The following is a 13,045-nucleotide window of genomic DNA, read 5'->3' as shown; positions in this document are numbered from 1 at the left end:
TTGGTGGAATTTGCATATTTCATGAAATTCAATGTAAATTGTTATGGGAACGAAGTTTTTTGCATGGTAATGCAATGTAACTACACATCCGAGCATAATATGTCAGATGAAAGGGGAGTTGATGCAGGTTGCTTGACGAGGACGCCACGTTTCCAGTGCCAGCATCGGACTTTGAACGCAATGCCGTCTTTCTTTGTAATACAATGACATTGTGCTGTGAGCAATAATTACATATTATACACTTGTTTGGCTGTATCCAATACCCTCATACTCGGCTAGGTTTCTCTTTGATGCATATATTAAATACAATTTAAAGCAAACACATTTGAAAGCGGAAATAAGATATTGTCCTTGTTCCATACCACATTTTAGTCAGATGGACCAACCGGAAGCATTTGTTTCAGAACCTCTTGTGTACATGTGCAACAACTAGCTTCTGCAAAATTGTGAATCTAATATAATTTCGTGATTTGTTGTGAAGTGATTACTTCATCTTAAATTTGAAGCAATGAATACTGTCATTCGCAAGGTAGTGTGTCTTCTACTCATAAATGGCGTTTGTCACATTTTTTTGTTGATGTAGCTAGCTGGCTAGCAAGAAGGAAGGTCAAACATGTCAGCATATCAAAACACTTGTATATGATAGATTGTTTGTCTTCTATCCCATTACAGGCTTCCTTCGCACTTCATTCACGTGTGTTGGACCAAGCAGGATTGTTATTCCGGTAAATTAGTTAAAAGCATATAGGCAGGCAATTGCTGGTTGTTACAGGACACAATAATGACCACATCAGTTTCATTCGATGGGGTGTTAGCTAGCGACATTTCAAAGTCTCTAATGTTTCTGATGTTTATTTTAAGGGCATCAGTATCAGTGCAACATCCGATTCAGGGTAAGTCCTCCCACCAATAACAATAGTTAGTTACTGTTGTGTATCAATTTAGACTTTCTAGTTAAGTCTTAGGAAGTGACTATATCCTGAAAGTTATATTGCCACTTATATAATTACCTAAGTGTATGTAAGCCATCTGTTTGGCTGGATAACTGTTTTCGACAGGGAGTCTGGCTTTGTCCAATGAGCGACAATACAGGACCATGCCTACTCATGGGATTGGCAAATATAAGCACCTGTTACCCAAAGAAGCGGTAAGACTCCTTAGTAGATCACTTAATTATACTTTCTAATACTGAAGCCACCAGCTTACACTGTTAGCATATCTACTTGCTTATAGAACATTTATTGTGCCTTCAGCCAAAGAAAAAGAAAGACAGACAGCAGATGAAGCAGATCAAAACTGCGACAGATGCAGAGTACGGGACTCTGAACGTGAAAGTGTCTGGGTATGACATGATCCTAGTGGAGCACTACTCCCAGTACATCCACAATCTCTGCAACCGCCTAGGTGTCAAAGTGGCTGAGAGGTGAGAGGTAGACTTTAAGACACCGTGTTACTGGCCTCACTCAAAGATTTGATGGCCCAAATATGCATGTCTCTGTCGCAAAGTTCATAATGCTTCAATAGGAGGCACACATTTGGCCCTCTTGCGTAGCATGGGATTACATCATCCAATATCTCTGAATCATTGGTTAACTAACTAACCTTAAAGGGGTGAACTAACACTATTCTCCTCTCAGCTATGCATTGCCCACTAAGAGCACGGAAGTCATGGTCATGCCAGAGCAAGGGACCAAGATGTATGTAGATGCCATCCTCAAGACCCATGAGCGAATTGTTCAGGTAATGGAGCGTTTTTAGTGATAATAATTTGTTCTCTGAACTTTTGACAGTTGCACTGACAAACAGCTTTTCACTCTAGAGAGAGCATTGATAAGTGTTTTGTTTACAGCTCAGCCAACTAAACGCCACATTATGCCCCACCTTTATGGAGGTCCTGTTAAAGAATCAGCCAGAGGGGATTCAACTCTCTGTAAAGCCGGTGAGCATATGACATCTATGTTCTTGACCTCTGCACAAGGATCATATCATATCTACAGTATGTACACTTTTTTTGTCATTTGTTAGTAATTGTTCAGTGACATAACACTTGCTTGTCTGTTTCCCCAGCACACAGAGGCAGATTACCAAGCCCGTTTCAAGGCGCGTCCAGAGCTAGAGGGACTGATGGCACAGATTACCTAGTGAGAGGAAAAACACTGTCCACCCCACCCTTTTACCTCAACTGTCATCATACTTTTTCTGACCTCTACTTTGTCACATTTGAAGCAGTGGATGCCTATGCGTCTTTTTTTCCTCACAATAGTGTTGTTTTTTGTAATCATGATGTGTACATATTGTGAATGAATTGTGGGTGAATGTAGGACATTGTACAAAAGCTGAAGAGCATACGCACATCCAGGTGCTTTTAGCACTACTGGGTAATGGTGCTGGAGTTGTAGGTTAATTCATGAGAAATAAAAACACTGCTGCTCATGCTCCCAGGTGATTTTATTATAACAACGTTAGGCATCCATATCCCAGGTGGGGCTGGAAGGTTCTATACACTACCAGTCAAAAGTTGACACACCTACTCATTCCAGGGTTTTTATTTCTTTTTACTGTTTTACTATGTTGTAGAATAATAGTGAAGACATCAAAACTATGAAATAACACATGGAATCAAGTAGTAACCAAAAAAGTGTTAAATCAAAATATATTTGAGATTCTTCAAAGTAGCCACCCTTTATCTTGACAGCTTTGCACATTCTTGCCATTCTCTCAACCAGCTTCACCTGGAATGCTTTTCCAACAGTCTTGAAGGAGTTCCCACATATGTTGAGCACTTGTTGGCTGCTTTTCCTTTACTCTGCGGTCCAACTCATCCCAAATCATATATATTTTTTAAATGTCTTTAACTTTATTTATTTCTAATCCTACCACCCCTCCCCTAATTTGAGTAAACTAGTGAACAACAAAGCTTAGGCCTCTACTTCCAGCTTATACATACTATATACATTTCATGGACACAGTCTATTTGACAATAGTTCCATTTTGTTTGTTTTTACTACTGTTCTTCCTCTACCCTCAACCTCTCCCATCTATTTCTGATGTCCAACCGGGTTTGATTTCTATTGGCCATATCTTTCAAACTGCTCTTTCACAAAAGTTGTTAACCTATATATGTTTTACAGTAGTTATCTTGTTATTAGTCCCAACCTTCAGCTCCATTCAACCCCTCCCATCTCTCTCTTAACACCATCCATATTGTATTTCTATTTGCCATATATTTTTTCAACTGTGCTGAGATGTTTCACAAAAGTTCTGAACCTTTCTATTCTCATTGTTTGTACAGATTGTAAATTGAAAATATTTTTGGGCTAAAAGTATTATATTATTGATTGTTTGACTATGACTTTTCAGATTACCCAGTAGTGCTATCTGCAGGGTTAGCTCCAGGTAAAAATTGCAATTCTTCAGCCATTCCTGGACCTGTGAACAAAAACAAGCTACATATGGACAGTACCGAAACAAATTATCTAATGATTCTGTCTCTTTGCAGCAAAATCTGCAGAGCTGGGAAGGTTGTATCCCCCACATAAATAACATTCCATTGGTTGCAAGAATTTTGTATAATAATTTAAATTGAAAAATTCAAAGTTTTGAATCCAGCGTCGTTTTGCGTATCAGTTCATAAACCATGTGCCATGGAATCGGTATGTCTTCTTAACTATTTTACAATCTATATGGCACAGCTGTCAATTTGTTGGTCCTTAAATAGAACTGATATACATTTTTACTTATCACAATTTTCTTTAACCAATTGTGATCTTTAATGCAGGGCCGACACACATTCCTTGCGGTAATGCTACACTTAGTTGGTTGTAATTTTGGGTAGAGCAGACATTTCTATATGTTTTTGTTAGCTGCATGTGTGACATAACTCCACCAATCCTATTTATGATATAATTTACCAAGATTATACCTTTTTTTAATATAAAATATTTGTTGTATTATTTGTTCTCTCTTTTCTGGTGGATTAAATTGAAATTGCAACCAACTTTATGGCTTGTTTTAAAAATAGCGATATTTGGGAGATGATTTCCTCTTCAAATAACTGAAAATGTGAGGTTGTAATCTGAATAAAGGGTGAGGTTGTAATCTGAATAAAGGGAAAAAGTCCTTTCTTGAACACATGGTGAGACATTTTCACTAATTTGCTAGAAAACCAGTTCGGATTTAAGCCTTTAATATTTAATCATTTCTGCTGAATTCATATTCATTATATAAATAGGCCTGTTTAATTTTGTCTGGCTTGCCGTTCCAAATAAAATGGAATCTTTTTTTCTCATGTAATTAAAAAAACGTTTCTAGGTGTAAGCAAGACCATAAGCAAATAGGTAAACAGATATGACTAAAGAGTTAATCAGGGTGATTTTACCACAAATATAGAGGTATTTACCTTTCCACGGTAGCAAGATCTTATCTACTTTTGCTAACTTTATATAAAAATGTATTGGAGTGAGATAATTTAGTTATTTCAGGATATGTATACTGAGTATATCCACATCACCTTCAGACCACTTTATTGGTAAACTACACAATAATGTAAAAGTTGTATTTTTTTGTGATCCAATACATAATATAGTAAGTACACATCATAATTTGGTTGTAATCCAGAGAGGTTAGAGAAATTATCTAGATCCTTAATTAGGCTGTGGAGGGATCCATCATCAGCGTACAATGACAACTTTGTTTTTAAGCCCTGGATTTCTAATCCCTTAATTGGATCTGATTTTAATAGCTAACATTTTGATGGCCATAATAAATAGACATGCCGATAGTGGGCATGCTTGTTTTACTCCTCTCGACAGTTTAAAACTTTTTGAGAAGTAGACATTACTTACTATTTTACACCAAGGTTTACAGTACTATACATGATTTTAACCCATTTTATAAGATATTCTCCAAAATTGAAATGTTCCAGGTGTAACAGTATAACTTTAGACCGTCCCCTCGCCCCGACCTCGGGCGCGAACCAGGGACCCTCTGCACACATCAACAACAGTTACCCACGAAGCGTCGTTACCCATCGCTAGACAAAAGCCGCGGCCCTTGCAGAGCAAGGGGAACCACTACTTCTAGGTTTCAGAGCAAGTGACGTAACTGATTGAAACGCTATTAGCGCGTACCCGCTAACTAGCTAGCCATTTCACATCCGTTACACAGGCATTTATACAGTTGAAGTTGGAAGTTTACATATACCTGAGCCAAATACATTTAAACTCAGTTTTTCACAATTCCTGACATTTAATCCTAGTAAAAATTCCCTGTCTTAGGTCAGTTAGGATCACCAATTTATTTTAAGAATGTGAAATGTCAGAATAATAGTAGAGTGAATGATTTATTTCAGCTTATATTTCTTTCATCACATTCCCAGTGGGTCAGAAGTTTACATACACTCAATTCGTATTTGGTAGCATTGCCTTTAAATTGTTTAACTTGGGTCAAATGTTTTGGGTAGCCTTCCACAAGCTTCCCACAATAAATTGGGTGAATTTTGGCCCATTCTCTATGGTACCGTTTTTATTGCTTTCCATCTGTTCTGTTAGACCTTTTATTTCCTTTGTTAGTATGGACTCTTTTGACCTAAATGGCTTTTGTTTTAGAGATGAGTATTGAATTGCTTGACCTCTAAAGGCACATTTAAAAGTGTCCCATACAATAAAGGGATTTGCTGTAACTATGTTATGTCGGAAAAATTCAGTTATAAATTTCTTGGTCCTAGTTAAAACAAGTTATCATCCAATAGGCTTTGATTACATTTCCAATATCCTGCCCACGTGAAAATTCAGTAAGAGTAATGTATATGCCAATTATCTGATGGTCCGACCGCATTCTATACCATCAACACTTTTTAACTTTTGGTGCCAACAGGAATTACATAAGAAATAAGTCAAGACGACTAGCTTGATTGAGCCTCCGCCATGTACATCTCACTAGGCCTATTTTACATTCAGACATTAACAAGAGCAAACCGGCTTCTCTCCAGGAAAAGCCTATTAGGCCTGGTATAAAAAATAAATCTCCTTTAGATTTTGTAGCCTTTAGCTTTTCCTGGGATTTCACGAGAAGAGGAATAGCAAAGAGCCTTGCGTCATATAGCCTATTGCACACGGGAATAGATGGAAGAGAGAGAAAAGAGTTGTGTAGCCGAAGTAGCTAAATATTAGGGTTATAAATATTTACCTGTCAAAGCTCCACTATTGATTAGGCCTACGTTTTTAGTCAATAACATTCTACCTAGGCTACAACAACACATTGCAATGAGGAAAGTAGTATTGTTATCAAGTGAGTACACAATTATTGTCTAGGGCTGTAAACTTTAGTGATTTCAGCCAATTAGAATTTTTGTATTTTTATTTGTTGTATTTTATTAGGATCGCCATTAGCTGTGGCGATTGCAGCAGCTACTCATCCTGGGGTCCACACAAAACATAAAACATGACATAATACAGAACATTAATAGACAAGAACAGCTCAAGGACAGAACTGCATACATTTAAAACGTCACACATAGCTGGTGGGGTAAGTGTGTGTGTGTGTCAATGCTGTATGTCAAATTTATTTATAAAGCTCTTTTACATCAGCGGATGTCACAAAGTGCTCATACAGAAACCCAGCCTAAAACCCCAAACAGCAAGCAATGCAGATGTAGAAGCACTGTGGCTAGGTAAAACTCCCTAAGAAAGGCAGGAACCTAGTAAGAAACCTAGAGAGGAACCAGGCTCTGAGGGGTTGCCAGTTCTCTTCTGGCTGTGCCGGGTGGAGATTATCAGGGTATATGGCTATTGAGTCCAGATCGTTCTTCAAGATGTTCAAACGTTCATAGATAACCAGCAGGGTCAAATAATGATCACAGTGGTTGTAGAGGATGCAACAGGTCAGCACCTTAGAAGTAAATGTCAGTTGGCTTTACATAGCCGAGCATTCAGAGGTCGAGACAGCAGGTGATGAGAGAGAGAGACCAGATACAGCAGGTCCGAGACAAGATAGCACATCCGGTGAACAGGTCAGGGTTCCATAGCTATAGATAGAACAGTTGAAACTGGAGTAGCAGCACAACCAGGTGGACTGGGGACAGCCAGTAGTCATCAGGCCAGGTATACCTGGAACATGGTCCTAGGCCTCAGGTCCTCCAGGAGAGAGGGAGAGAGGATACTTAGGTTCACATAGGACACCAGAAAAGACAGGAGAATTTCACCAGATAGGACAGACTGACCCTACCCCCCCCCGACACACAGACTGTTGCAGCATACTGGAAGCTGAGGCAGGGGGGGGGGGGCACTGTGACCCAGTCCAATAATACCCCCAGACAACTAGGCAGGATATAACCACACCCACTTTGCAAAAGCACAGCCCCCACACCACTAGAGGGATATCAACAGACCACCAACTTACTACCCTGAGACAAGGCTGAGTATAGCCCACAAACATCTCCTCCACTGCACGAGCCCGAGGGGGCGCAAGACCGGACAGGAAGATCACATCAGTGACTCAACCCACTAAAGTCGAGTATAGCACCAAAAACCCTGGCACAACCCGACGCAACCCTCATAGGGACGGCATGGAAGAGCGGAAAGGCTCTGGAGCAACGAACCGCCCTTGCTGTCTCTGCCTGGCCGGTTCCCCTCTCTCCACTGGGATTCTCTGCCTCTAACCCTATTACAGGGGCTGAGTCACTGGCTTACTGGTGCTCTTTCATGCCGTCCCTGGGAGGGGTGCGTCACTTGAGTGGGTTGAGTTACTGACGTGATCTTCCTGTCTGGGTTGGCGCCCCCCCCTTGGTTTGTGCTGTGGTGGAGATCTTTGTGGGCTATACTCGGCCTTGTCTCAGGATTGTAAGTTGGTGGTTGAAGATATCCCTCTAGTGGTGTGGGGGCTGTGCTTTGGCAAAGTGGGTGGGGTTATATCCTTCCTGTTTGGCCCTGTCCGGGGGTTTCTTCTGATGGGGCCACAGTGTCTCCTGACCCCTCCTGTCTCAGCCTCCAGTATTTATGCTGCAGTAGTTTATGTGTCGGGGGGCTAGGGTCAGTTGGTTATACCTGGAGTACTTCTCCTATCTTATCCAGTGTCCTGTATGAATTTAAGTATGCTCTCTCTAATTCTCTCGTTCTCTCTTTCTTTCTCTCTCTCGGAGAACCTGAGCCCTAGGACCATACGTCACGGCAAACCGGGCATGATGACTCCTTGCTGTCCCCAGTCCGCCTGGCCTTGCTGCTATTCCAGTTTCAGCTGTTCTGCCTGCGGTTATGGAACCCCTACCTGTCCCAGACCTGCTGTTTTCAACTCTTAATGATCGGCTATGAAAAGCCAACTGATATTTATTCCTGATTATTATTTGACCATGCTTGTCATTTATGAACATTTTGAAAATCTTGGCTCTCTCTAATTCTCTCTTTCTTTCTCTCTCTCGGAGGACCATACGTCAGGACTACCGGGCATGATGACTCCTTGCTGTCCCCAGTCCACCTGGCCTTGCTGCTATTCCAGTTTCAACTGTTCTGCCTGCGGTTATGGAACCGCCACCTGTCCCAGACCTGCCATTTTCAACTCTTAATGATCGGCTATGAAAAGCCAACTGAAAATTATTCATGATTATTATTTGACCATGCTTGTCACTTATGAATATTTTGAACATCTTGGCATAGTTCTGTTATAATCTCCACCCGGCACAGCCAGAAGAGGACTGGCCACCCCTCATAGCCTGGTTCCTCTCTAGGTTTCTTCCTAGGTTTTGGCCTTTCTAGGGAGTTTTTCCTAGCCACCGTGCTTCTACACCTGCATTGCTTGCTGTTTGGGGTTTTAGGCTGGGTTTCTGTACAGCACTTCGAGATATTAGCTGATGTACGAAGGGCTATATAAAATAAACTTGATTGATTGATTGATTGATTGAAGAGCACTAGTAAGCCAGCCCCCGTAATTGGGTCAGAGGCAAAGAATCCCAGTGGAGAGAGGGGAGCCGGCCAGGCAGAGACAGCAAGGGCGGTTTGTCATTCCAGTGCCTTGCCGTTCACCTTCGCACCCCTGGGCCAGACTACACTCAATCGTAGGACCTCCTGAAGAGACGAGTCTTCAGTAAAGTACAGTACCGAGTCTGCGTCTCTCACGTGGATAGGCAGACCATTCCACAAAAATGTTGATCTATAGGAGAAAGCCCTGCCTCCAGCTGTTTGCTTAGAAATTCTAGGGACAATTAGGAGGCCTGCGTCTTGTGACCGTAGCGTACGTGTAGGTATGTACGGCAGGACCAACTCGGAAAGATAGGTAGGAGCAAGCCCATGTAATGCTTTGTAGGTTAACAGTAAAACCTTGAAATCAGCCCTTGCCTTAACAGGAAGCCAGTGTAGGGAGGCTAGCACTGGAGTAATATGATCAAATTTTGGGGTTCTAGTCAGGATTCTAGCAGCCGTATTTAGCACTAACTGAAGTTTATTTAGTGCTTTATCCGGGTAGCCGGAAAGTAGAGCATTGCAGTAGTCTAACCTAGAAGTAACAAAAGCATGGATTAATTTTTCTGCATCATTTTTGGACAGAACATTTCTGATTTTTGCAATGTTACGTAGATGGAAAAAAGCTGTCCTTGAAACAGTCTTGATATGTTCGTCAAAAGAGAGATCAGGGTCCAGAGTAACGCCGAGGTCCTTCAGTTTTATTTGAGACGACTTTACAACCATCAAGATTAATTGTCAGATTCAACAGAAGATCTCTTTGTTTCTTGGGACCTAGAACAAGTTTAAAAGTTTAAGTTTAAAAGTTTAAAAGTAGAACGTTTGCAGCCATCCACTTCCTTATGTCTGAAACACAGGCTTCTAGCGAGGGCAATTTTGGGGCTTCACCATGTTTCATTGAAATGTACAGCTGTGTGTTATCCGCATAGCAGTGAAAGTTAACATTATGTTTTCGAATGACATCCCCAAGAGGTAAAATATATAGGGAAAACAATAGTGGTCCTAAAACGGAACCTTGAGGAACACAGAAATGTACAGTTGATTTGTCCGAGGACAAACCATTCACAGAGACAAACTGATATCTTTCCGACAGATAAGATCTAAACCAGGCCAGAACTTGTCCGTGTTGACCAATTTGGGTTTCCAATCTCTCCAAAAGAACGTGGTGATCGATGGTATCAAAGGCAGCACTAAGGTCTAGTAGCACGAGGACAGATGCAGAGCCTCGGTCTGACGCCATTAAAAGGTAATTTACCACCTTCACAAGTGAAGTCTCAGTGCTATGATGGGGTCTAAAACCAGACTGAAGCATTTCGTATACATTGTTTGTCTTCAGGAAGGCAGTGAGTTGCTGCGCAACAGCTTTTTCTAAAATGTTTGAGAGGAATGGAAGATTCGATATAGGCCGATAGTTTTTTATATTTTCTGGGTCAAGGTTTGGCTTTTTCAAGAGAGGCTTTATTACTGCCACTTTTAGTGAGTTTGGTACACATCCGGTGGATAGAGAGCCGTTTATTATGTTCAACATAGGAGGGCCAAGCACATGAAGCAGCTCTTTAAGTAGTTTAGTTGGAATAGTATGCAGCTTGAAGGTTTAGAGGCCATGATTATTTTCATCATTGTGTCAAGAGATATAGTACTAACACACTTAAGTGTCTCTCTTGATCCTAGGTCCTGGCAGAGTTGTGCAGACTCAGAACAGCTGAGCTTTGGAGGAATACGCAGATTTAAAGAGGAGTCTGTAATTTGCTTTCTAATGATCATGATCTTTTCCTCAAAGAAGTTAATGAATTTATTACTGCTGAAGTGAAAGCCATCCTCACTTGGGGAATGCTGCTTTTTAGTTAGCTTTGCCACAGTATCAAAAATAAATGTTGGATTGTTCTTATTTTCCTCAATTAAGTTGGAAAAATAGGATGATCGAGCAGCAGTGAGGGCTCTTCGATACTGCACGGTACTGTCTTTCCAAGCTAATCGGAAGACTTCCAGTTTGGTGTGGCGCCATTTCCGTTCCAATTTTCTGGAAGCTTGCTTCAGAGCTCGGGTATTTTCTGTATACCAGGGAGCTAGTTTTTATGACAAATGTTTTTAGTTTTTAGGGGTGCAACTGCATCTAGGGTATTGCGCAAGGTTAAATTGAGTTCCTCAGTTAGGTGGTTAACTGATTTTTGTCCTCTGACGTCCTTGGGTAGGCAGAAGGAGTCTGGAAGGGCATCAAGGAATCTTTGTGTTGTCTGAGAATTTATAGCACGACTTTTGATGCTCCTTGGTTGGGGTCTGAGCAGATTATTTGTTGCGATTGCAAACGTAATAAAATGGTGGTCCGATAGTCCAGGATTATGAGGAAAAACATTAAGATCTACAACATTTATTCCATGGGACAAAACTAGGTCCAGAGTATGACTGTGGCAGTGAGTAGGTCCAGAGACATGTTGGACAAAACCCACTGAGTCGATGATGGCTCCGAAAGCCTTTTGGAGTGGGTCTGTGGACTTTTCCATGTGAATATTAAAATCACCAAAAATGTGAATATTATCTGCTATGACTACAAGGTCCGATAGGAATTCAGGGAACTCAGTGAGGAACGCTGTATATGGTCCAGGAGGCCTGTAAACAGTAGCTATAAAAATGGATTGAGTAGGCTGCATAGATTTCATGACTAGAAGCTCAAAAGACGAAAACGTCTTTTTTTGTTGTAAATTGACATTTGCTATCGTAAATGTTAGCAACACCTCCGCCTTTGCGGGATGCACGGGGGATATGGTCACTAGTGTAACAAGGAGGTGAGGCCTCATTTAACACAGTAAATTCATCAGGCTTAAGCCATGTTTCAGTCAGGCCAATCACATCAAGATTATGATCAGTGATTAGTTCATTGACTATAACTGCCTTTGAAGTGAGGGATCTAACATTAAGTAGCCCTATTTTGAGATGTGAGGTATCACGATCTCTTTCAATAAATGGCAGGAATGGAGGTCTTTATCCTAGTGAGATTGCTAAGGCGAACACCCCCATGTTTAGTTTTGCCCAACCTAGGTCGAGGCACAGACACAGTCTCAATGGAGATAGCTGAGCTGACTACACTGACTATGCTAGTGGCAGACTCCACTAAGCTGGCAGGCTGGCTAACAGCCTGCTGCCTGGCCTGCACCCTATTTCATTGTGGAGCTAGAGGAGTTAGAGCCCTGTCTATGTTTGTAGATAAGATGAGAGCACCCCTCCAGCTAGGATGGAGTCCGTCACTCCTCAGCAGGCCAGGCTTGGTCCTGTTTGTGGGTGAGTCCCAGAAAGAGGACCAATTATCTACAAATTCTATCTTTTGGGAGGGGCAGAAAACAGTTTTCAACCAGCGATTGAGTTGTGAGACTCTGCTGTAGAGCTCATCACTCCCCCTAACTGGGAGGGGGCCAGAGACAATTACTCGATGCCGACATCTTTCTGGCTGATTTACACGCTGAAGCTATGTTGTGCTTGGTGACCTCTGACTGTTTCATCCTAACACGTGGTGCCGACGTGGATAACAATATCTCTATACTCGCCAGTTTTAGCTTTAGCCAGCACCATCTTCAGATTAGCCTTAACGTCGGTAGCCCTGCCGCCTGGTAAACAGTGTATGATCGCTGGATGATTCGTTTTAAGTCTAATACTGCGTGTAATGGAGTCGCCAATGCGTCTCAGACCCGTAACTGGAGGAGTAGAGACAAGAGAAGGCTCGGCCTCAGACTCCGACTCGCTGCTTAATGGGGAAAACCGGTTGAAAGTTTCTGTCGGCTTAATGAGCGACACCGGTTGAGCATTCCTACAGCATTTCCCTCCAGAAGCCATGAGAAAGTTGTCCGGCTGCGGGGACTGTGCGAGGGGATTTATACTACTATCTGTACCTACTGGTGGCATAGACGCTGTTTCATCCTTTCCTACACTGAAATGACCCTTGCCTAACGATTGCGTCTGAAGCTGGGCTTGCAGCACAGCCATCCTCGCCGTAAGGCGATCGTTCTCCTGTATATTATGAGTACAGCGACTGCAATTAGAAGGCATCATGTTAATGTTACTACTTAGCTTCGGCTGTTGAAGGTGCTGACGAACCATGTCCAGAT

The 13,045-nt window shown here is 41.8% G+C and overlaps 1 protein-coding gene across 1 annotated transcript; it reads left to right on the top strand.

The window, feature by feature from the left end:
• Positions 1–316: 316 nt before the first annotated feature.
• On the top strand, positions 317–2,436 carry LOC139537294 (large ribosomal subunit protein mL48-like). The gene is made up of 8 exons (XM_071338437.1): positions 317–529; positions 673–725; positions 862–893; positions 1,059–1,147; positions 1,254–1,423; positions 1,638–1,740; positions 1,850–1,939; positions 2,068–2,436. The coding sequence occupies exons 1-8, from the start codon at positions 509–511 to the stop codon at positions 2,140–2,142; spliced, it is 633 nt and encodes a 210-aa protein (XP_071194538.1). The 5' UTR covers positions 317–508; the 3' UTR covers positions 2,143–2,436.
• Positions 2,437–13,045: the final 10,609 nt, after the last annotated feature.

Source organism: Salvelinus alpinus, chromosome 13, assembly GCF_045679555.1.
Source record: "Salvelinus alpinus chromosome 13, SLU_Salpinus.1, whole genome shotgun sequence".
Taxonomy (NCBI): domain Eukaryota; kingdom Metazoa; phylum Chordata; class Actinopteri; order Salmoniformes; family Salmonidae; genus Salvelinus; species Salvelinus alpinus.
This window is presented reverse-complemented; position numbering and strand designations above follow the sequence as displayed.

Coding starts and splice junctions, on each gene's coding strand:
- LOC139537294 (XM_071338437.1), top strand. CDS start 509: ATGAATACTGTCATTCGCAAG. Junction 530..672: donor TGAATACTGTCATTCGCAAG/GTAGTGTGTCTT, acceptor ATCCCATTACAG/GCTTCCTTCGCACTTCATTC. Junction 726..861: donor CAAGCAGGATTGTTATTCCG/GTAAATTAGTTA, acceptor GTTTATTTTAAG/GGCATCAGTATCAGTGCAAC.